Below are 21927 nucleotides of genomic sequence, written 5' to 3' on the forward strand. Positions count from 1 at the left end.
GCATTCCTGGTATAAATCCAACCTGGTAATAGTGCATTAACTTAATATGTTATTTACTATTTCAAGACAATGTTCATTAGGGATATTGAGCTGTGATTTTCTCTGTTTTGATTTTCCTTGGTTTAATTATCAAGACTAAGTGTATCACAAAAAGTTTGGAAGAATCCCTTCTTTTCCTATTTTTGCAAACTGTTTGTGTAATATTAAAAATTTTTTTTAAGTGTTTGACAGAATTCATTAGTAAATCCATCTTGTCTTGTGTTTTCTTCTTTGAAAGTTCATTTGTGATTTCTTCAATTATTTTTCTTATATTGGCCTATTTAAATAATATATTTTTGTTCTATTAATCTGGGTATTTTATATGTTCATAAAGATTTATTCATTAAATCTAAGTTATCAGTTTTATTGGTATATCATTGGGCAAAATTATTTGCTAGTTTCTTTTATTTCATTTTCAATTGTCATGAATTCACCTTTTTCATTTATCATTTTCCTTTTTTTCTTAAAACTACTTTTAATCTACTTTTTTAGTTTTTATCCCTCCAAAATGTTCTTAGTTTTATTTATTAATTCAATTATTGCCTTCAATTTTGTTACTCTGTTCTTTGTCAGAATTTCTATTTTGTTGAGTAGTTGACACTTTTTTGTTACTTTTCACGTTTATTTCATCATAAGCCCAATTCACTGATCTGTTCTTTATCTCTTTTGTTTATGAAACTATTTAAGAGATATAAAACCTAAGAATTGCTTTAACTGAATCCCTGGGTAAATCACTTAACCTCTGTTTGCCCTAATTCACTGAAAAATGAAATTGCAAACTACTCCAGTATCTATGCCAAGAAAATCCCATAGACAGTATTTGTGTGATATGGTCCACAGGGTCCCAAAAAGTTGGACATGACTGAATGACTGAACACCATCCCTGATTTTTGAGTTCAGCTGAAGCAAAAGAGATTTCTTCCCCAGGCTCTTATTTCAATTCTGTTTTAATTTTTATATTTTAAGGGTATTTCTTGCTTCAACCTTTCAAAACCTGTATGTGTTGTCTCCTATCAAAAATGTTAACTTCTTCAAAACAGACTATATTACTTCTCTATTTGTATCTCCAGCCCTTAACACAGTATTTTGCACATAGAAAACATGTTTTAACTATATTTTATATACTTATGTACATCTTCTCCCATCCCTCCATAGAATATAAAGCTCCTTGAGGACAGGGACTATTTAATTTTCTTTACTTTGGATGCCAAGTACCTAACACAGTGCCTAGCACATAAGTGACTTATTGATTCTTTTGCTTTTGCAGTGGGTTTGGATAATGATGAATTTGAGCTTTCCCGACTTGCCTCAATCTTGTTACAAGAATGAAAAATTTGAGTCTGAGATCAGTATTGCTCTTAGAGTCATCAATTTGGCCCTTCGCAGAATATTTCACACTAGATTATGAACCTAGCAACATCCTACCCTTGTTCTTCTGTTTACCAAGTAATATTATTCTCCTGTTTGGACTTCAGGCTATAGCATCTCATTAGATTTGGAGTCTTCTTCTTCCTCACCATTTATCTGAAGATAAATACAAACATTCTGTCTCCCAATTGAATTCTACCAGTTGGACTGGTCCCCACTAGACATTATGAGGTCTGGGTTCTCAGGGGATGAAGTTGGCTTCCAAACTTTATTTTTTTTCTGACTCTCCAGCCCCGGTGGTTCTGTCTTAGCTTCACATTCACTGGCAGTACTGAATTGACTGACAGACAACAAAAAGAATCAGCTGGCATTGGAAACTTTGTCTTACAAAAAAATAAATACAAGAGTATTAAAATTACATCACTATATTATAAATTTTCACCTTTCTAGTAATCAGGAAAAAATTTTAAAACATGTTTTATAATTATTACAGACAGAAATATAAATACAAACACAAATACCTAGGACATTTATCAACTTTTTCAACATATACTTTGCAAATTCAGAATCAAACTTACAACTTTGAGTTTGATTACCACTGAAGCCAAAACTCTGAGGTTTTTCAGTATTATCAAGCCACGACATAGTGATAGATCATAGGATGAATATTTTTGTGCCAGCAAGAGCTATTTCATGCATTTTCAAGTTAACTCTGCTCTGCAAAATATCAAGGTATAAGGTGAAACTGTTAGTGCTTAGATAACAGTTCAAAACGAATAAAGACATTCTGTTACCAAACATAAGAGAAATGCTAACAAATTGGTATCAATTTCTATGGTTAATATTACAAGAAAATTTGTAATGAGACAAAAGCAGCAAAACATGAAAGGTAACAAGGGGTACTTTCCCATTTCATGATCATGACAAAGGTTTTCTTTTATTTTCTGATTTCCTATAGTACAAAATAAGGCAACAATTATAAAAACATTAAGAATTTGGTAGAATACACTATGATTTTTTTTGTTGTTATTGTGTTGTCCTGTTGAGTTAACTTCCATATATACTTTAGAAAATTTGTTATCACACAGACTAAACCATTTAAAGTTGGTTTTTAAAAAGTGTTTGCTAACATTTTTTTTAAAAAGATGAGCATCAAAAAAAAAAAAGATGAACATCAGGCCTTTGGTAAGGGATGTGACCCCTATTATAAAATTGTTCCCACGTAAAAATCAGATGGGAATTATGTTACTTTGCTTTAAATTACTTTTCCAGTAATATAAATGGCATTAATTATAAAGGCTATCTGTATTTGTTCATTACTTTTCTTCTGAAACTTTTCTTAAGTTACACTGTTTTATTGAAAAAGATTTGTTTTTTAAATAAATATTTGAAGGACATGAATAATCATAACAGAATATGGGGTGTGTATTCCCTTTACCAATGCCCTGTAAAAAAAATTGACGTAGTAGATGTTTTCATGAGCTACTGTGACTGAAAAATTATTTCTATTTAAAAAATAGTTATTTCTATTATTTTTAAGACACTGTGAAATTCAGGCATTATTACCTCATAACCTACACAAGAAAACTTTCCAATTACATTTCTTTGCAATTATATTATAAAAAAAGCAGGCCAATTCACTTAAGGGCAATGATCAACATTCCTAATCCTATTAGGTATATTCATTCATCACTATTGTTTCATTAACAAAAATGATTTGAAAATAATTAATGGAAGTTAAAAAATATCCTTATAAAATAGGTAATTTTTAAAGAATCAAAATTAAAATGCTTATTATTCTTAGAAAATTTGTATTAGGTGAATTAATTATTAAACAAATTTATCAGATAAACTGCTTTGGGATGAACTGATTTAACCTCACTTCATAGGTGCTAGCTTTTATTGTAGAAGAGAAAGGGAGCAGCTAGGTGGTGCAGTGGATAAAGCACTGGCCCTGTATTCAGGAGGACCTGAGTTCAAATTTGACCTCAGACACTTGACACTTACTAGCTCTGTGACCCTGGGCAAGTCACTTAACCCTCCTTGCCACACCAAAAAAAAAAAAAAAAAAAAAAAAAAGGAAGAGAAAGAAATAGCAGAGAAAGGGAAAGGGAGCATATTTCCCATTTTACAAACTCAAAATGATAACTGGTAACTTATGTGACATTGTGACTATAGAGTATATAAATAAGGGACAAGTCTAAAAGTTTTACATTATTGACTAAATACTCAGAGCTACTCTCCACTATGAAGTCTCTGATGTCTGACTAGGGCTGAACTATGCCTAAAGGCATTCCCACATTGATTACATTTATAGGGTTTCTCTCCAGTGTGGATTCTCTGATGTCGAGTAAGGTGTACATGCAGGCTGAATGCTTTCCCACATGAATTACATTCATAAGGTTTCTCTCCAGTATGCGTTCTATGATGTTGAATAAGGTCTGAACTTCTAATAAAGGCTTTCCCACATTCAGTGCATTCATAGGGTTTCTCTCCAGTGTGAATCCTTTGATGTTTAGTAAAGGATGACCTATCACAAAATGCTTTTCCACAGTCACTACATTCATAGGGTTTTTCTCCAGTATGAATTCTCTGATGCTGAGTTAAGTGTGTACTCTGAATGAAGGTTTTCCCACATTCAATACATTTATAGGGTTTCTCTCCCGTATGAATTCTCTCATGTTGAGTACGGTCTGTACTCTGACTGAAGGTTTTCCCACATTCGTTACATTTATATGGTTTCTCTCCAGTATGAATTCTCTGATGTTGAGTAAGGTGTCCACGCAATCTAAACGTCTTTCCACATTCATTACATTCATAGGGTTTCTCTCCAGTGTGAATTCTCTTATGGCGAGTAAGGCATATGCTCTGACTAAATGCTTTCCCACATTCATTACACATATAGGGTTTTTCTCCAGTATGGACTCTCTGATGTTGCATAAGTAGTGCAGCCTTACTGAAAGCTTTTTCACAGTCATTACATTTATAGGGTTTCTCTCCAGTATGGACTCTCTGATGTTGAATAAGGAGGGCACCTTTACTGAAAGCTTTTTCACATTCATTACATTTATAGGGTTTCTCTCCAGTATGTACTACTTGATGCTGCCGAAGGAGTGCACTTTTACTGAAAGATTTACCACATTCATTACACTCAAAGGGTTTCTTTGCTGTACAAATTGTCTGATGTCTAATTAAATGTGAGTTACATTTGAAGGTTTTTTCATATATGTTACATTCAGGATATCTCTCTTTTCTAGGAACACTCTCTTCTGTAATAAGGACTGAACTCAGATTATACACATTATATTCAGGGTCCCTCTTCACAGGCAGCATTTTCTTCTGGGGGACTATCATTTGTCTCAGATGTCTCTCCTGGATTCTTTGCTGTCTCCCATACTGGCCAACAGATTCCCAAGCTTGTCCTAGATTAGAGTAACAGAAAAAATCCCTTGTGAATCTCTCCACTGTCACCTCCTGGCGTAACTGCTTCTCAGAAATAGCTTGCTTTAGAGTTGACACAATGATTTCAGGCACAGTCTCCAAATCTGAAAGAATAAAAAAAAATGCAATTGTGCCCTTGTACCTAAAAGAATGTGCTAAAAGAGTGTACACTACAAGAATGGAAACCATAAAATAAAAACAGGAGAATAAAAATGATAAGTGCATAGGTGGTTTTTGACAATTTTCAAATATACTGTTGTACTCTAAAGACAGGAATGGAAATAAGTAGAGGACACAGATGATTGAAAAGAGCTGATTCAGTGTGAACAATGAGCATGGAAATGGACACAAGCCCACCAAAGAAGATTAAGAGGTAAGAAAGCTAGAATAGCCTAAATAGAAGGTATTTGTCTAGGGTCAAATATCAGTATTATAAAAGGTCATCTAGGTTATTGTAATGGAATCCTAACTGATTTCCTGGGTTTCCTTGTATTATTTCTCCCAACTAATACCACTGATACTAAAAGAATCATTCACAAACAACATTTCCATGTATATAAGTAAGGACTCTTCTGCATCCCCAGCTTCTCTTCAATAATCTCTCTAACCATAGTTAGAGCCCATCTGTAGCCATAGTGATCTAGTCTCCACCTAATTACGATCATTTCCTATACAGACCTAGAAAGGTCATTAGGACCTATAAATGGGTCTGAAGCTAAACTGTTGGTGCCCTTTCTTTAATATTCATTTTCTCCCTACCTACTGGTTTCTTGCCTACCACCTAAATATATAGCCAAGTCTCCAACAACCCTAATAGATATCATCCTATGGATATCTCATTCTTTTCTCAGCTAAACTCCCAGAATATGTTATGCTCAGTGCCTTCATTTCTTCTCTCACTCTCTCCTGCAATCTGGCTCATACCTCATCCACCTGTAACTGCTTTTTAGAAAGTTATCAATGACTTTTTTAATAAATATTTTATTATTTTCCAGTTACATTTAGAGATAGTTTTCAACATTTGGGGTTTTTTGTTTTTTGTTTTTTGGTGGGGTTGTTTTTTTTTGTTTTTTTTTTTTTTGCGGGGCAGTGGGGGTTAAGTGACCTGCCCAGGGTCACACAGCTAATAAGTGTCAAGTGTCTGAGGTCAAATTTGAACTCAGGTACTCCTGAATCCAGGGCCGGTGCTTTATCCATTGCGCCACCTAGCTGCCCCCAACATTTGTTTTTATAAGATTTCTAGTTTCAATTTTTTCTCCCTCCCTCCCTTCCCTCCCTCCTCCCCAAGACATCAAGCAATCTGATATAGGTTATATATGTACTATCACATTCAACATATTTCTGCATTAGTCATGTTATGAGAGAAGAATCAATGACTTTTTGATTGCAAAATCTAATGGCCCTTTCTCAGACTACATCCTTTTAGATCTCTCTGTAGCATTTGATACTTTACTATTTTGTCTTCCTAAATATTCTCTCCTCTTTTGGTTCTTATGACACTACTCTCTTTTGATTTTCTTCCTTACCTATGTGACCATTCTTTCTTAAGTTTCCTTTGCTGGTTCTCTGTCCATGACATACTCACTAACTGTTGGTATTACCCAAGGCTCTGGCCTGGGTGGTGTTCTCTTTTTAATTTATGTTTTCTCAGTTGGTGACATCAATAGTTTTCATGGGTTCAATGAACATATCTTTGCAAATGATTCCTAGATTGATCCATCCACTACCAGTTTCTCTCCTCAGCTCTAGTCCATCATTACCAACTACCTGCTGGACATTTCACACTGGATGTCCTGTAGGCATCTCAAATTCAACATGTCCAAATAGAATTCAGTACCTTGTCTCAACCCCTAACTCCCTCTTCCAAATTTTCCTATCACAACTGACGATGCCACCATTCTTCCAGTTATTTGGGTTTAACTTTGGTATCTTCCTTGCCTTCTCACTTTCACCCACCCCATGTATTCATTCAGTTTCCAAACCTTGTTTCTATCTCTACAACATCTCTTGAATCTAGTCCCTTCTCTGCACACACAGCCACCATCCTATTTCAGGCCCTAATCAACTCTTGCCTAGACTATTTGCAATAGTCTACTATTCAGTCTCCCTGCCTCAAGCATCTTCCCAATTCCAATCTATCCTTAATACAGGTGTTAAAGTTATTTTAATAAAGCATAGATATGACTGTGTCATTCACTACTCAATAAACCCAAGGGGGTCCCCAATGTCTCAATGTCTCTAAGATAAAATAGAAATTCCTCTCTCTTGGCATTTAAAGCTCTTCAGAAAGTAGCCCCTTACTACCTTTCCAGGATTCTTACATATTACTCCCTGGCATAATAAAAACTTAACAAATGTCTGTTGATTCACTGGTTAATTGATAAGCTGACATACTCTTACACAAGATGTTTGAGATATTTGAGGGAGTTTATGCAAAGTAACCCTGGAGGACTTTAAGTAGAATTATGACATCAATAGTTCTAAGATGATAACCTCTCATGACTCTGTTACAATCACTCTGTTACGTGCCTGGTTCTCTTTCACTCACCTGGAAAAGTATCTCTTGGAACTTCTCTCTTTACCAGCCAAGGCTCTTCTCCTTGCTCCAACTGGGAGATCACATCAGGTTTGGAAAATTGATGTCCTGCTCATATGGAAAGACAAAAGACTTAGGTAGTTATGCTCAGAAAAAAGAACCATCCCAGAAAAATTCCAATCTCCTCCTTCTTCAGGATCTCGGAAGGATAAAAATAGTTGTAGCATCAAAGACAGCACAAAGAAAGCATCTATTTCATCCTCTACAAAGTATGACCTTTCACTTAGAAACAGATAGTGGGAACATTTTGTTTCTGTGACCAAAAGGCTATAGATCACTTATCATTGAGCCATAAGCCTCTATCCAAAGAAATATATCAGAGCCCCCACCCTCATTTTTTAATAACTAAGGAAATAAAGATGCTACAATGAATAGAATGACCCTGAGTCCCATAGGAAAAGTACACTTACCCAATGAGACCAGGTTCCTATAGTTCTCCAGCATTACATCCCTGTATAAATATCTCTGAGCAGGATCCAGATGCCCCCATTCCTCCTGAGTAAAGTCCACAGCTACATCCTTGAATGTTAATGTTTCCTGAAAAGCAAAACAAATGCTGACCTCCCTTAAAGTTCATGTTAATGAATATAGTCTCTATACATCCTTCTCCAGTTGACTATGTTTAGTCATCCGACCTCTATTTTAATCCTAGAGAAGTCACTCTCTCATAACGCAGCTCAATCTACTTTTTTCCCTCTAAAGGTTAGAAAATTTTTTTTTCTATCTAACTGCAACCAGCCTCCTGAGCAAACATCAAGTATTTATTAAGCCTATGTGCCAAGTATAGTGCTAGGCACTGGGCCTACAAATACAATGAATGAAATAATCGTTAATCAAAAGGCAGTTAGGTGGCACAGTGGATTCTAGAGCACTGGACATAAAATCAAAACCTGTGGACCTGAAATCAAATCCAGCCTCAGAAATTTCTATCTGTGTAATCCTGAGCAAGTTATTTACTCTCTACTTCAGTTTCCTTAGCTGTAGAGTAATACTACCTACTTCTTAGGGATCTTATGAGGATAAAATGAGATGTTTGTAAAGCACTTTACAAGCCTTAAAGTATTCATAAGTGGTATTATTATCACTAATAATGATATTATATGGGGAAACTAGTCTATATATATTTTGTAAATCTAGAGGGAATAAATATAAAGAGAATACAAGGTAGTTAAATACAAGGAAGTTTGAGAAGAGGAGCTCTGTTTTTTTTTTTCTTACCCCTCGGTCTTTCTCTCTGAAACAGAGTGTCAGTAAATACTTATTAAGTACCTACTATATGCCAAGCACTGTGCTAAGTGCTGGGGCTATAAAGAGGCAAAAGACAAAAAGCCAAAACCCAGTACCTGCCTTCAAGATCCTCATAGTTTAATGGGGGAGATGACAAGCAAACAAAATGTACAAAAAAGTTATACGTGGGATAAACAGGTGTGTAATTTAAAATTCTAAATGTGGGTTCTAATCTGTTCCCCCAGTTTGGGGGGAAACTGACTAAAATCACTGATAATATGAGTTTAGGTTTTTAAGGGTTTATTGAAAGATAGAAAGAGAAAGATTGAGAACAGAATTCCTATAGCCTGGCAATCCTATCTTTCCTCAATTCCCTTGTGAAGTCCTCTGGAGTCTCTCTCCTCCACCATCGTGAAGTCAGGAACCCAAAGAGAGAGAACTCCTCCCCCAGCATCCGCTTCCTACTTCGTGTGTTCCTCCCAGAAATGGGAGGCTCCTCAAGTTGATCGGCTGGTAGCCTTGATAGACAGTACCCATGAGCAAATGTCACTTCCCGATGCCAAGGAAAAGCTGCATGGCCTTACCCTCAGAGGCATTCTCCTCATGGTGGAGCTTTCCTATAGTAAGTCTCCAGCAGGTGGCATCATTCCAATCATTACACAGGAAATAACTGAGGCTCTAAATTTAAGAGAGGTTGGGAAAGGCTTCCTGTAGGAGATGAGACAGGATTTAAAGGAAGCCAGAGAGGGCAGTAGGTAGAGATGAGGAGAGAGAGAGAACACATTCCAGGCATGGGGGAGAGAGCCAAGAGATGGAATATCCTATTTGTAGAACAGCAAGCAGGTCAGTGTCACTGGATAGAAGAGTAGGTAGGTAGAGTGAGAGACAGTGAGGAGTCCAGGATTACTCCTAGATTGCCAGCCTGAGAAACTATAAGGAAGAGGTCACTAATACCACAACAGGGAAGACTGGGGGGGAAAAAAGGACAGGTTTAGGGGGAAAGTGGGTTTCATTTTTGATAGGTCTGAGATGTCTAGGGGACATCCAGTTTGAGATGTCTGAAAGGCAGCTGGAGATGGGAGACTGGAGGTCAGCAGAGAAGTTGGAGCGGGATGGGTATATTCGAGAATCATCAGCATAGAGATGGTAAATAAATCCAAGGGAGTTGATGAGATTACCACGTTAAGTAGTATAGGGGGAGAAGAGAAAAAGAGCCCAGGACAGAATCATGAGGGACACCTACAGTTAGAGAACATGATCTGGAGGATACAGCAAAGGAAACTAATAAGGAGCAGTTGGGTAAGTAGGAGGAGAACCAGGAGAGTCGTATGGTATCCTGAAAACCTAGAGAGAAGAGAGCAACAGGGAGGAGAGAGGGATTAACAATGTCAGAAGCTACAGAGAGGTTGAGGAGAATGACGAATGAGCACTAGATTGAGGATGAAGCTAAAACAGACCTCTGAGAAAAGATTATATTTCTGAAAGCACACATTACAAAACAGAAAATGAGAAGATTGAGAATGCAATTTTAAAAACTAGAGAATCATCAAATTAACAAACCCAAAATAAATACAAAAGAAGATACTTTGAAAATTGGTGAAGAAACAGAACATTTGAACACAGAAAATGAAATTCTAATAGAAAGAACTCACAGATCTCTCCAGGGGGAAAAAAACAGAAACAAAAATAAAACCCTATGCTGCAAACTCGAAGACACACAGTGGTTAAACTTCATAATTCCAATGACAAACAAATTCTACAAGAGACTCAGAGGAAGATCTTGAAATATAAAGGAAAAGAAATTTGAATGATGCAAATCTCTTCTGTACCCACAGGAACTAGTAGTTCGCAATGCAACCCAAAGTGACATATCCTGAACACCTTAGCCTATAATCATCAATGGAAAGCGATCATCCATCAAATGGAAGTCTGATAAAAGAGAGATGTTGAAAGTATTCCTACTAAAATATACATACATATACACAGATTATTTGTTTTCCAAACAACAGAAACAAAAGAAATATAAACAAATATAGAAACTAAGGGAACTACAAGTAATGAAAAAATTACTCCAGGAAAAAAAAGGGGTGTGTGTGTGTGTGTGTGTGTGTGTGGGAGGACTAGGATGACACCTATGGGATTAAACACAACAAAAAATAATAACAGGGATAATTAAGATATTTATTTCTAAAAGAATGCAAGGAAACAAGGGTGAACAAAGTATTTAAATAGAAGTAGTGGATGGAAGAGAAAGGGGTTTGAAACACCAATAACTAAACCTCACAACACACTACCTTTTTGTTGGACTAAACTTCAGGATGGGGAAACATAAAATAGGAAAAGAGAGGAAGAAAAAAGAGGGGAACACATGATGTACCCTAATCGAGTCAATTGTAGACAATTAAAAGAAAATAATTCCTATAATCTCTCAGCAAGGGTCTATGGAAGAATGGGCAAGGCTGTAAAGGGAGGGAATGAAATGGGAAAAGAGAGGGGAAAATGTTGATTCAGTAGTGGGAGAGTGTTCTTCCTGAAAACCATTTCCATGGGGAGAGAGAGATATTCTGTGGGGACCATAAATGGGCAAAATTTGGAGGGATCCAATACTTAGAGACCCGACCCGACCCACCCCACCCCCACTACTTCTGAGAATGCTGTGCGTCCATAGAAAACATTCTGCCTCAGGAGAAGGGGAATCAGAGCTCCTGAGGACAACTGACATCAAGAAAGGTAGAGGGCATGGACTCTGAGAAGAGATTTTATGACAAATTGGGGAAAATGATTTGGGACAGAGGATAATTTCTGTCCTGAAGCAATACTTCCATTCTCTATATCCTGGAGAAATTGATACTTCTTTTTTCTTTCTTTCTTTCTTTCTTTCTTTCTTTCTTTCTTTCTTTCTTTCTTTCTTTCTTTCTTTCTTTCTTTCTTTCTTTTCTTTTCTTTTCTTTTTTTTTTTTGGTGAGGCAATTGGGGTTAAGTGACTTGCCCAGGGTCACACAGCTAGTAAGTGTTAAGTGTCTGAGGCCGAATTTGAACTCAGATCCTCCTATCCACTGTGCCACTGAGCTGCCCCAAAGAATTGATACTTCTAAGAGTGAATAACAGAAAAAAGGGAGGAAAAAGATCTATAAAACAATAACACAACATTGCTTAGAGGGATTCATAATAGGTATCCTAGAAGCTTTAATTCCATGAGGAGTATAAATATCGTGACTATAATAATAAAAATCTAGGATAGAAAGGAAGAGAATTAATGGAAAGAATGAAAAAAGAAAATAATTTTTAGGACAAAGGCACAGTAAATAAAAAAAAAAACCTTAACAAAACAAATTGAAGGAGAGGGGAAAGAATGGGGAAATTAGATAACTAGACAAAAAGAAAGAAAAAAGAACAGGTCAAGTAAAGCACCAAAACTAGGAAAAGAGAGTAATGCGGAGAAAAGAGACTATGAGAATAAAGTTGCATTAAACTTTTTCTTTACAAAATATTATGTTTTTGCATGATTTCTTATGTACAACGGGTTATCATATGTCTTACCTTCTCAATGGGTAGAAAAGGGGGTAGAGGAAAGGAGAAAATGTGGAACTAAAATAAATTTTTAAAGATAAAAGTGTAATTGGGAAGTGTTTAACAAATTAAATTAAAAGGTAATACAACATTTAAAAATATTGTTATATGAAATAGCTATTCCTATCTGAAAGGGGTAAAAGGAAAAAATATTGGGGCAAATTCTGTTACATTTATTTTTGTTTTGTTTTGGTTTGGTTTGGTTTGGTTTTTTTGTGGGCCAATGGGGTTAAGTGACTTGCCCAGGGTCACACAGCTGGTAAGTGTCAAGTGTCTGAGGCCGGATTTGAACTCAGGTACTCCTGAATCCAGGGCTGGTGCTTTATCCACTGCGCCACCTAGCCGCCCCTGTTACATTTATTTTTAAAAGAATAACATTTTAAAAAAGCAAATTGAGAGGGGCAGCTAGGTGGTGCAGTGGATAGAGCGCCAGCCCTGGAGTCAGGAGGACCTGAGTTCAAATCCGGCCTCAGACACTTAATGCTAGCTGTGTGACCCTGTGTTAACCCCAATTGCCTCGCAAAAAATTTTAAAAAAAGCAAATTGAGAAGGAAAACATTCTACAAAGTTCTTTTTTTTTTTTTACTCAAAAATGGTCCTAATAAGACAGACCAGTTCTGATATAAACATTTTAATTAAAATCCTACCAAAAAGACTATAGTGACATGTCTAGACCATATTTCTTAAATTCAAAAGCTTTCAGAAGTGCAATAACTATTAGGTATCTCTTTCTTTTTTTTTTCTTTTTTTTTCTTTTGATGGGGCAATGGGGGTTAAGTGACTTACTCAGGGTCATACAGCTAATAAGTGTCAAGTGTCTGAGGCTGGATTTGAACTCAGGTCCTCCTGAATCCAGGGTCAGTGCTTTATCCACTGCGCCACCTAGCCACCCCCTACGTATCTATTTCTAGGCCACTTTAGCTAAACAGAGGTCACTGAAAGTCACCAGCTCTCTCAGGGACTCACCAGCTAAGCACAATGGGATTTCTAAGGCAAGTGCCGGGGGAAAAATGTAGGTATCAAACAGTTTATATGTTACAAAGAAACTCTGTAACAGGGAACAGAGTAGCTTAGTCATCTTGATGATAGGAATTATAGCATTACAAATACTATTCCAGGATTAAGCTCATGTATACTATTTGTTCAAGTCTGAGGATGATGAACCACAGAAAGGTGGCTCATTATCAAAAGGGTTGTATATAGAGCAGTAAAAAAAAATTATTATCACAGTCCCTTCTAGTTGTTCAAATATATTTACCTTTTCTCTTATTTCTTATATTTGCATTTCAAAGACTCTATTAAGCTCTGGTCTTTTCATTAAGAATACTTTGAAATTGCCTATGCTGTTAAATATCCATTTTTTTTCCTTGGAGGATTACAATCAATTTGCCATTCAATATGTAATATTGTATTTCAAGGTTCTCTCTCATTTAGAATAACTGAAGTATATAGTCTTGTGTCATCTAGACTGCCTCATAGGTACTTGAACTCTTTCTGGCTGCTTAAAGTATTTTTATTTTGATCTGAAAACTATATTTTGTCTATAATATTCCTGTGTGTTTTCATTTTTTTTCTTTACTGTCATTGCAATCTCCAGTCACTTAATACCTCTCTGCTCTTCCCACCCATCATTTGGTTATTTGTTTTATTGGTGGTTTTTTTTTTTTTTTTGCAGGGCAATGAGGGTTAAGTGACTTGCCCAGGGTCACACAGCTAGTAAGTGTCAAGTGTCTGAGGTCAGATTTGAACTCAGGTCTCCTGAATCCTGGGACAGTGCTTTATCCACTGTGCCACCTAGCTGCCCCCTCATTAGGTTATTTGTAAAGTACTTTGCAAACATTAAAGCTCTTGATAATAAAGCTCTTGATAATGATTGATGATGATGATGATGATGTCAGAGGAAGGACTTAAACTTAGGCCTTCCCAGCTCCAAGGCTAGATCTGTATTCATTCTGCAACTTTGCATCTCTTCACAGCAAAAGTCCTAGAAAACGTGCCTGCACTTGTTGCCTTCACTGTCTTACCACCTACTTACTTATCATTTCCTATTTACCTGCAATCTGTTTTCTGACCCTATCATTTCACTAAAAATGCCTTTTCCAAGGTTACCAATGATTTTTTTTATAAAAATAAGTTTTTATTGATGTATTTTGCTTTTTACATCAAAATAATTTCCCCCAGCATCCGTTCCTCTTTCCCTCCCAGAGAGCCATCCAGTACAACAAAAAGTATTTTTAAGGACAAAAATAAATAAAAGGGAGAAATCAGCACAACTGATCAATGTAATGAAAAAAATCTGAAAATGTGCAATACTTGTTGACCTTCTATCTCCACAAGGGGGTGGGTTGGGAGTGTCCTCTCATATTTCTTCTCTTGAGTCATGCTTGGTCTTTATAATTTTACAACATTCACTTCTGATATGTGTGTGTGTGTGTGTGTGATTGTTCTATCCATTTACATTGTTATAGTAATGGTGAATACTGTTTTCTTGGCTCTGCTCACTCTATATCAGTTCATGTAGATGTTTTCATGCTTCTTTGTATTCATCACACTCTATCATAGTTAATAGTTTGCAAGGCATTCAAGAACTGTTTGGTCATATTTTTGACTACTTATCTATTATGGAATACCAGTGATCTTTTTATTGTTACATCCAATGGCCTTCTCACAGCTCTTGTTATTCTTGACATCCCTGTAGAAAATAACACTGCTGACCACCCCCTACTCTGGATCCTCTCTTCTATCTCTCTCTATTTCTTGTTATAGTGTTCTCTCCTGGTTCTGCCACCAATTCATTTACATTGAGAAACAGGACTGCTAAAAAAACTGAATATTTGTGCCAGCCATCTGTGCCTTATCCTCCTGGTCGGTAAAATAACTTGAAAACCAAAAGCCAGAATATAGCTTAGTAACCAAGCAATCAGAACAAAAGGAACTGTATGAATTAATGGGACATTTTCATTGTATGCTTGTAGACACTTAACTAGAAAAAAACCTTCATTATCTAGTATTTACTTTGATCACTTTGAAATGAAGAAATCTATCGTGCTGGATCCCAACTTATGTTCATGGACAAAATAGAAGTCACTTCTTATTCTATGCTGTAAATTATAGGCTTTAGTCCTATAAAACTTGCTTAAGTCAGATGTCCACAAGGAATCTAAGATACTTAGGGATGACATTTGTCTCTCAGATACATACAAAACATCTATGTGACAATGGAGAATAACTAGTTTGCAGTAAGTTAAACGTCCTAAAGACAAAAGTGTTCTTTCTTAACCTATCTAGATCATGTTGTATAAATCTCTCCTTTGTTTCCATCACTTCCTTTTATTATACTTTTAATTATATATGTCTCCTTAATCCCCACTCTCTTAGAATGCAAGCTGCTTGAGGGCAGGGACTGTTACCACTTTGCATCCCAAGTGCCCAGCCCTGTAGTAGGCAATTTTTAAAAGTTTGTTGAATGGAATTAGATAGGGGGATGAAATATGTATATGAAAAACTATAATAAAAGTCAGAAAATAAATAAATGCATAGGAAATTTCAAGGAGGAAAGTCTCAGAGAATCAATAGGAAAGGGAGCTGAGGAAGAATGATGGAGGAAGTAGCACATGAATTGAACCTAGAAGGAGAAAGATATTACTGGATGAGAATGAGGAAAACCTGTAAGCAGTAGCTATTGGTAGTCCTTGAGGAGGACACTTGGATCATAGGCAGAAGATAAATCAAACAAAAGCAGAAAGTCTAAGCTGGTGTTTACAGGCTGGTCCATCATATTATTTGTTGCAAAACCCTTTATTGCATAAGAAGGAAAAACTATTTAGCTGAATGAGACTTCTTCATGGAAAAGCAATGAAACTCTTAAGTGTTTTTCTTGAATATCTTTACTCATGTATCTCTATGGTTCTCCTGTTCTGTGTTTGTATCTGTAGAATTCTGAGGGATCAAGTAATGGGATCAGAAAATGTAGACAACTCTTTCTAGAAATTTAGTAGTGAAAGGGAGATAATCTAATAGTTTAAGGATATAACAAAGTCAAAGGAAAATTTTTTTAGAATGAGAGACCTGAGACTGTTTGCAGGCAGCTCAAAGGTTAACAAGAGAAAGAGGGGATGGATCAGTGGAAAAGGAGAATGGATCAAGGGCACAAACAGAAGGGTTAGGTCTAAGAAGGTCAAAGGCCTCTTCCATCTTCTAAGATTACATGGAAGAGAATATAGGAACAGTCCTAGAGAGACTATAAATTGTGTAGAAAAGGAAATAAAGCAACTCAGGTTGGATAACTTAATTCTTGGTAAAGTAGTAGTTGACATTACCTCCTGAAAAAGAATGAGGTTAAGGTAGAGTTAGGGGCTTGCAGAGAAAGGTTTTGAGTGGCCACTGTGGGGAATGTAATAGGTAATCAACACAGCTGGGACACAAAAAGGGCCCACTCAAGATTAGATAGATAATTGTGTGTGTGTGTGTGTGTGTGTGTGTGTGTGTGTGTGTGTGTGGTCTTCTTCCAGCAGCATTTCAATGTGTGGAAGTTGGAACACAACATCCAGTATTAGGGATTAGAAGTACAGGAACTGTGAAAGATCAAGGGGCGAGAGACTGCAGAGGGTGGGAAAACATTTTATATATATTACTGATCACAGTGTCAAAAGCATAATGGTGGAAAGGGAAGCCACAATAAAAGTGAAAACCTAGGAGAATAGGGTGGGATGGGGGAATAGAAGTCATGGTGATGGCCAATAGAAGGTTCAAGAAAAATGATGTAGAAAAGGTAAAAGGACAGGACACTGGTCAAAGAAAGAAATTTCAGAGTTCAAGATTTTTGACACTAGATAGTTTCAAAGGTATCTGACGTCTAGGATGTGACCACTCAGGTGGGTGGCAGGAGTAGAGTGTAGATGGTAGTAATAAGAGTTGAGGGGGGCAGCTAGGTGGCACAGTGGATAGAGCACTGTGTGACCCTGGGCAAGTCACTTAACCCCAATTGCCTCACAAAAAAAAAAAAAGAATTGAGGAGGTTTAGAAACTGAAAGGGCTGATTATTGGAAATGGACTAAGTGTAAAAATACTGAAGTCATCAGTCATCAAGAATCATGGCAGCAGATCAGAAGGCAACTAAGTCAAGAAGGGCTACAGGAAGAGAGAGAGACAAACCAAGACAGTGTTGAACTTACAGTGCTGTATTTGTGTGTCTGTGTGAAGAACCTCCCACAGTGTCATGTGTGTTTGTAAAGAATGCACAGAGCATATGTCTATGTACATATACATGGGCAAAGAATCTGAAGTGTAAGCTTGTGTGGGAAGAGGCCCCCTTTGTTCCTCTGAGTGGGACATACGCCCAGTCTCATGGGCTAGAACATCCAGGGATCAGGTTCCTTGATGAAACTTTGTTGGGTAAAAAAGCTTCAGGATAGAAGAAGGACATGTTTTCACTCTCTTACCAGAAAAAGAATTTCAGGACAAAGAAAAGAACCCCCCAACTCACCTGGGATCTGGCTGTCAGAAGCCCAGAAGTCATTTCTAGCTCATTAGTGCTCACCAGTTGGGCAACAGCAGATTCTTGAGAAGGAAGAGCTGTGGAAGGAGGAGGTTGCTGAGAGTAAGTGGCTTGCTTTATGGTTCCCAGACTTAACACTACAAATGTTCACAGGGCACAAATATGCCTCCTCTGGGCCACACAGAAGTTAGAGGGAGCCCATAAATAGCACCTCCCTAATCCCAAATCAAAGCAAATATCTAAAGATACCACTGTCTGGAATCCAGGCTTTAGCTAAGCATTTAACATTGTCTACAACCCCAACTAAAAACCACCTCCAAAGACTACCAGGCCAGAGGAGGTAAAATGCTGACAGTTGTTATTAAGGTGATCCTCATTCATTTTTAAAGCATAGACAAAAATCAAAATATCTCACTTCATGTTCATTGCACAGAATTCAAAATCTTATAAACCCCCATTTCTCCACATTCCAAGATCCAAGGAGAAGATCACTAAAATATACCGAAATATCCTGCCTTTGACTTCTTCCCAAAACCATCCCTGGTGAGTAAAGAATGGTAGTTTAGTGAAAAGTACACTTTAGCTTCCCCAGGGAGCATAGTAACTCTCTAATTAACAATCATTCTAAAGGAAAGGCAATTCCAGGTCAAATAATGTGCTTTTCTGAAATACTGTAGTTTACTCTGGCAACTAGCAGAGAATGCAATCTCCTCTCTAGTTAATTCACGCTTCCTCCCCTTCTTTCTTACCTCTCTCCCCAAGCATTTGGGTCAGATTGACCTAATGTCATCCACTCCGCAAGGGTATCTGGATATCTGATATCACCCCGGTCTTATTTATTCCAGCAGAATGATCAGGCAATGCTCAAGCATCAGCTTCTCCAAGACCTGCCTCTTCCTGAACGTCTGACTAGAGGTCTCCTGCTTGCATCTGTTCCTGAAATGGATTTCACAGGTCTGGAGCCTCTGGAAACTTCACTCTGGAGCTGAGATCTCTGAGCTCTCCAGAGGGGAATCCTCTCGCTCGTGTTCCAGGCTAGAAACCTGCAGTAGTTTTGCAGGGCTGCTGTGGGGGAGAAGAGGTAATCAAGAGATAGAATTAAACAGCCTCAGTCATAGTCTGAGACCTGAAGAGCACTGGAAAGATAGCCAGAGGACCAGACATACAAGTGAGCACATGATGAACTGCATTCATTAAACAAATATTGAATTCAATTCAATTCAGCAAGCATTTAAGAACCTACTATGTCTAAGACCTTATGCTGCTGCTGGGAATACAAAGACAAAACAAAAAAACAGATCCTGCCCTCAAGGAGCCTCTGCTCGGTGATACAACATGTATACAGATTTTTTAAAAAAAGGTAATCTGAGGAGGGAAGGATGTTGCAGGCATAATAGAGTATCTAATGGGCACCCACTGTATTCAAAGAATCCTATGGCAGCTACTGTAGAAGATGAAAAAAAAAACCAGGTCTCTGATCTCAAGAAGCATAAAATGTCAGACAGCATATGACTACGGTCACACAGTCCAAAAAGAACACCTCCAATGGACCTTGACAGATGGACACATGCCACAGCCAGACACATACAACACAGACACCCAGACACACGGAGGAGCTCTTTCTACACAAACACACACTTGTTTCTTTATACACATAGACACAGGCACACTTTAGGTTCTTTGGATTCCCAGATACAAAATAAGTTAATCACATATGGACTTAGATACACACATATCCTCTATGGGCTCATGTCACAGGCACATCTCTCTCTCTCTCTCACACACACACACACACACACACACAGAGTGAGTCGGGTCCTTTATATGCTATGGGTTCATTTCACAAATACTGAGTTCTTCATACATTATAAATTGTATACATACACACACACAACTCTATAGATTCTTTCCACACACTAGACACAACCTGTAGGTTCTTCAGGCACACCAAACACACATATAGGTAAGCTTTGAGTTCCTCCAACACAGACTCACATACAGACAAACTATGGGTTTTCCACAGGCACACAAACACTGTATATTCTTCATATAGAACATGCATATGATTTCCCCAGACATTCAGAGCTACTCTGTGAATTCTTCAAGCACACACAGAGACACATTGATATTTCTTTACACAAATACACACATTGTGGATTCTCATATATGAAAATCCACTGCAGGTTTTTTCACACAAATATACTGTGGGTGTTTCCCTCAGAGTCACAAATACAATGTATTTCCCACACACATATGTATATGTGCGTATATATGTATAGCTATGTAGATATATCCATTGATCCTTTAGGGTTTTCATATGCTGACACAATGAATCCTGTGCACACATGGAGACACACCAAGCTCTTTGCATAATCAGGTACCTATGAACATGGGGTGGGGACAGGGAGAGAGGGGAAGGGAATTCTCCCACTCAGACAGAGGCCTACTGCAGCTTCCTCATACTAAAGGGTTGCAGCAACACACACATATGTGCACTGACTTATGGTTTCAGCTCATATACACAATGACACACAAACTGCAGGTTCAACACACACTTACTGACCATAGGTTCTGACCCACAATGTGTCTATGTATATGTATGTGACACATGTATACACACTTCATGTTCTTTACATGTAGTCTATGGGTTAATCCTTCACACACACATACAGTGCAGGATCTATTGACACATACAAACACACACTCTATGCTCTTCATATAGTCAGAAGCATACACAGACACATACTTGGGGTCCATCCCACACAAGCTCATTTATCAACACATTGAGGATTATTTTTCCCCACACGTAGACCTCCTACAAGTCCTTCAAACAGACACACAGGCCCACACATTGTAGGTTTGTCTCACATACAAAGACACATACTGTGAGAGACATACTGTGGCTACTTATCTCAGAGAAGTACAAAAGACACCCTGTGAATTCTTGACATAAAGAAACACACCCAAGCACACTAGAGAGGATTCTTCACACAGATAAACACACACACACACACACTCACACACACAGAGAAAACCACAGGTTATTCATACGCAGATACACTAAGTTCTTAACACATAAGCACACAGGGGAAGGAGTGTCTTCCACATGGACACACACAAATTGTGAGTTCTTCCTACAAATGTATGCACACACATAAGATAACACGCATACACTTTAAGTTCTTCCCCTCACTCACAAAGATACATATACTTGAGGTTCCTCCCACAGATGACTTGGGGGTAGATAACACACACTCACAGAGATATACCTTTGCATACAAATATACTGCATGTTCTTACACACGCATACATTTTTCATACACGCTGGCAGGTTCTTCTCACACAGTCACAATGTGGATTTTTCTCACACACAAAGTATAGATTCTTTGCACATACAAAGTGCAAAACCTCATACACATAGTTCATGTTTTCTGCATGCACACAGATCCAATTGTATGGCTCCCTCTCACACAAGATTCTTTACCCCCAAACAGAGGCACAACAGGTTCCTCTCAAAAGACACACTGGTTTCTTGACATAGGAAGACACACTATGGCTTCTCTCCCAAACATATTAAAAAACTGAGGAGTCACATGTATAGCTTCCTCTTTTGTGGTGGCAAGGAATTGGAAATTGTGGGGATGCCCATCAATTGGGGAATGGCTAACCAAGTTGTGGTATATGAATGTAATGGATTATTATTGTGCTGTAAGAAATGATGAGCAGGCAGATTTCAGAAAAACCTGGAAGGACTTACATGAACTGATGCTAAGTGAGATGAGCAGAACCAGGAGAACATTATACACAGTATCAACAACATTGTGTGTTGATCAACTGTGATAGACCTGACTCTTCTTAGCAATGCAATGGTCCAAGATAATTCCAAAGGACTCATGATGGAAAATGCTCTCCACATCCAGAAAAAAGAACTGTGGAATCTAGATGCATATTGAACCACACTGTTTCTACTTTTTTGTTTTTCTTTTTTTGAGGTTTTTTCCCTTTTCTTCTGATTCTTCTTTCACAGCATGACTAATGCAGAAATATGTTTAATGTGATTGTCATATATAACCTATATCAGATTGCTTACTGTCTTGGGGAGGGGGGAGGGAAAGAGAAAAATACGGAACTTGAAATCTTATAAAACTGGATGTTGAAAACTATCTCTACATGTACCTAGAAAATATTA

At 37.5% G+C, this 21927-nt stretch overlaps 1 protein-coding gene across 1 annotated transcript in view; it reads right to left on the reverse strand.

Moving 5' to 3' along the window:
• Positions 1–3478: 3478 nt before the first annotated feature.
• Positions 3479–21927, reverse strand: part of LOC122739019 (zinc finger protein 850-like) — a 70909-nt gene continuing 52460 nt past the window's right edge. Inside the window, exons 11-15 of the mRNA XM_043980882.1 lie at positions 18630–18803; positions 17727–17875; positions 7855–7981; positions 7397–7492; positions 3479–4952 (exon numbers count right to left, since the gene is read on the reverse strand). Of these exons, the coding sequence (XP_043836817.1) occupies positions 3643–4952; positions 7397–7492; positions 7855–7981; positions 17727–17875; positions 18630–18803 (1856 nt within the window). The 3' untranslated portion in view covers positions 3479–3642. The remainder of the gene's footprint in view (positions 4953–7396; positions 7493–7854; positions 7982–17726; positions 17876–18629; positions 18804–21927) is intronic.

The sequence above is a fragment of the Dromiciops gliroides genome, chromosome 2, assembly GCF_019393635.1.
Source record: "Dromiciops gliroides isolate mDroGli1 chromosome 2, mDroGli1.pri, whole genome shotgun sequence".
NCBI classification, from domain to species: Eukaryota; Metazoa; Chordata; class Mammalia; order Microbiotheria; family Microbiotheriidae; genus Dromiciops; species Dromiciops gliroides.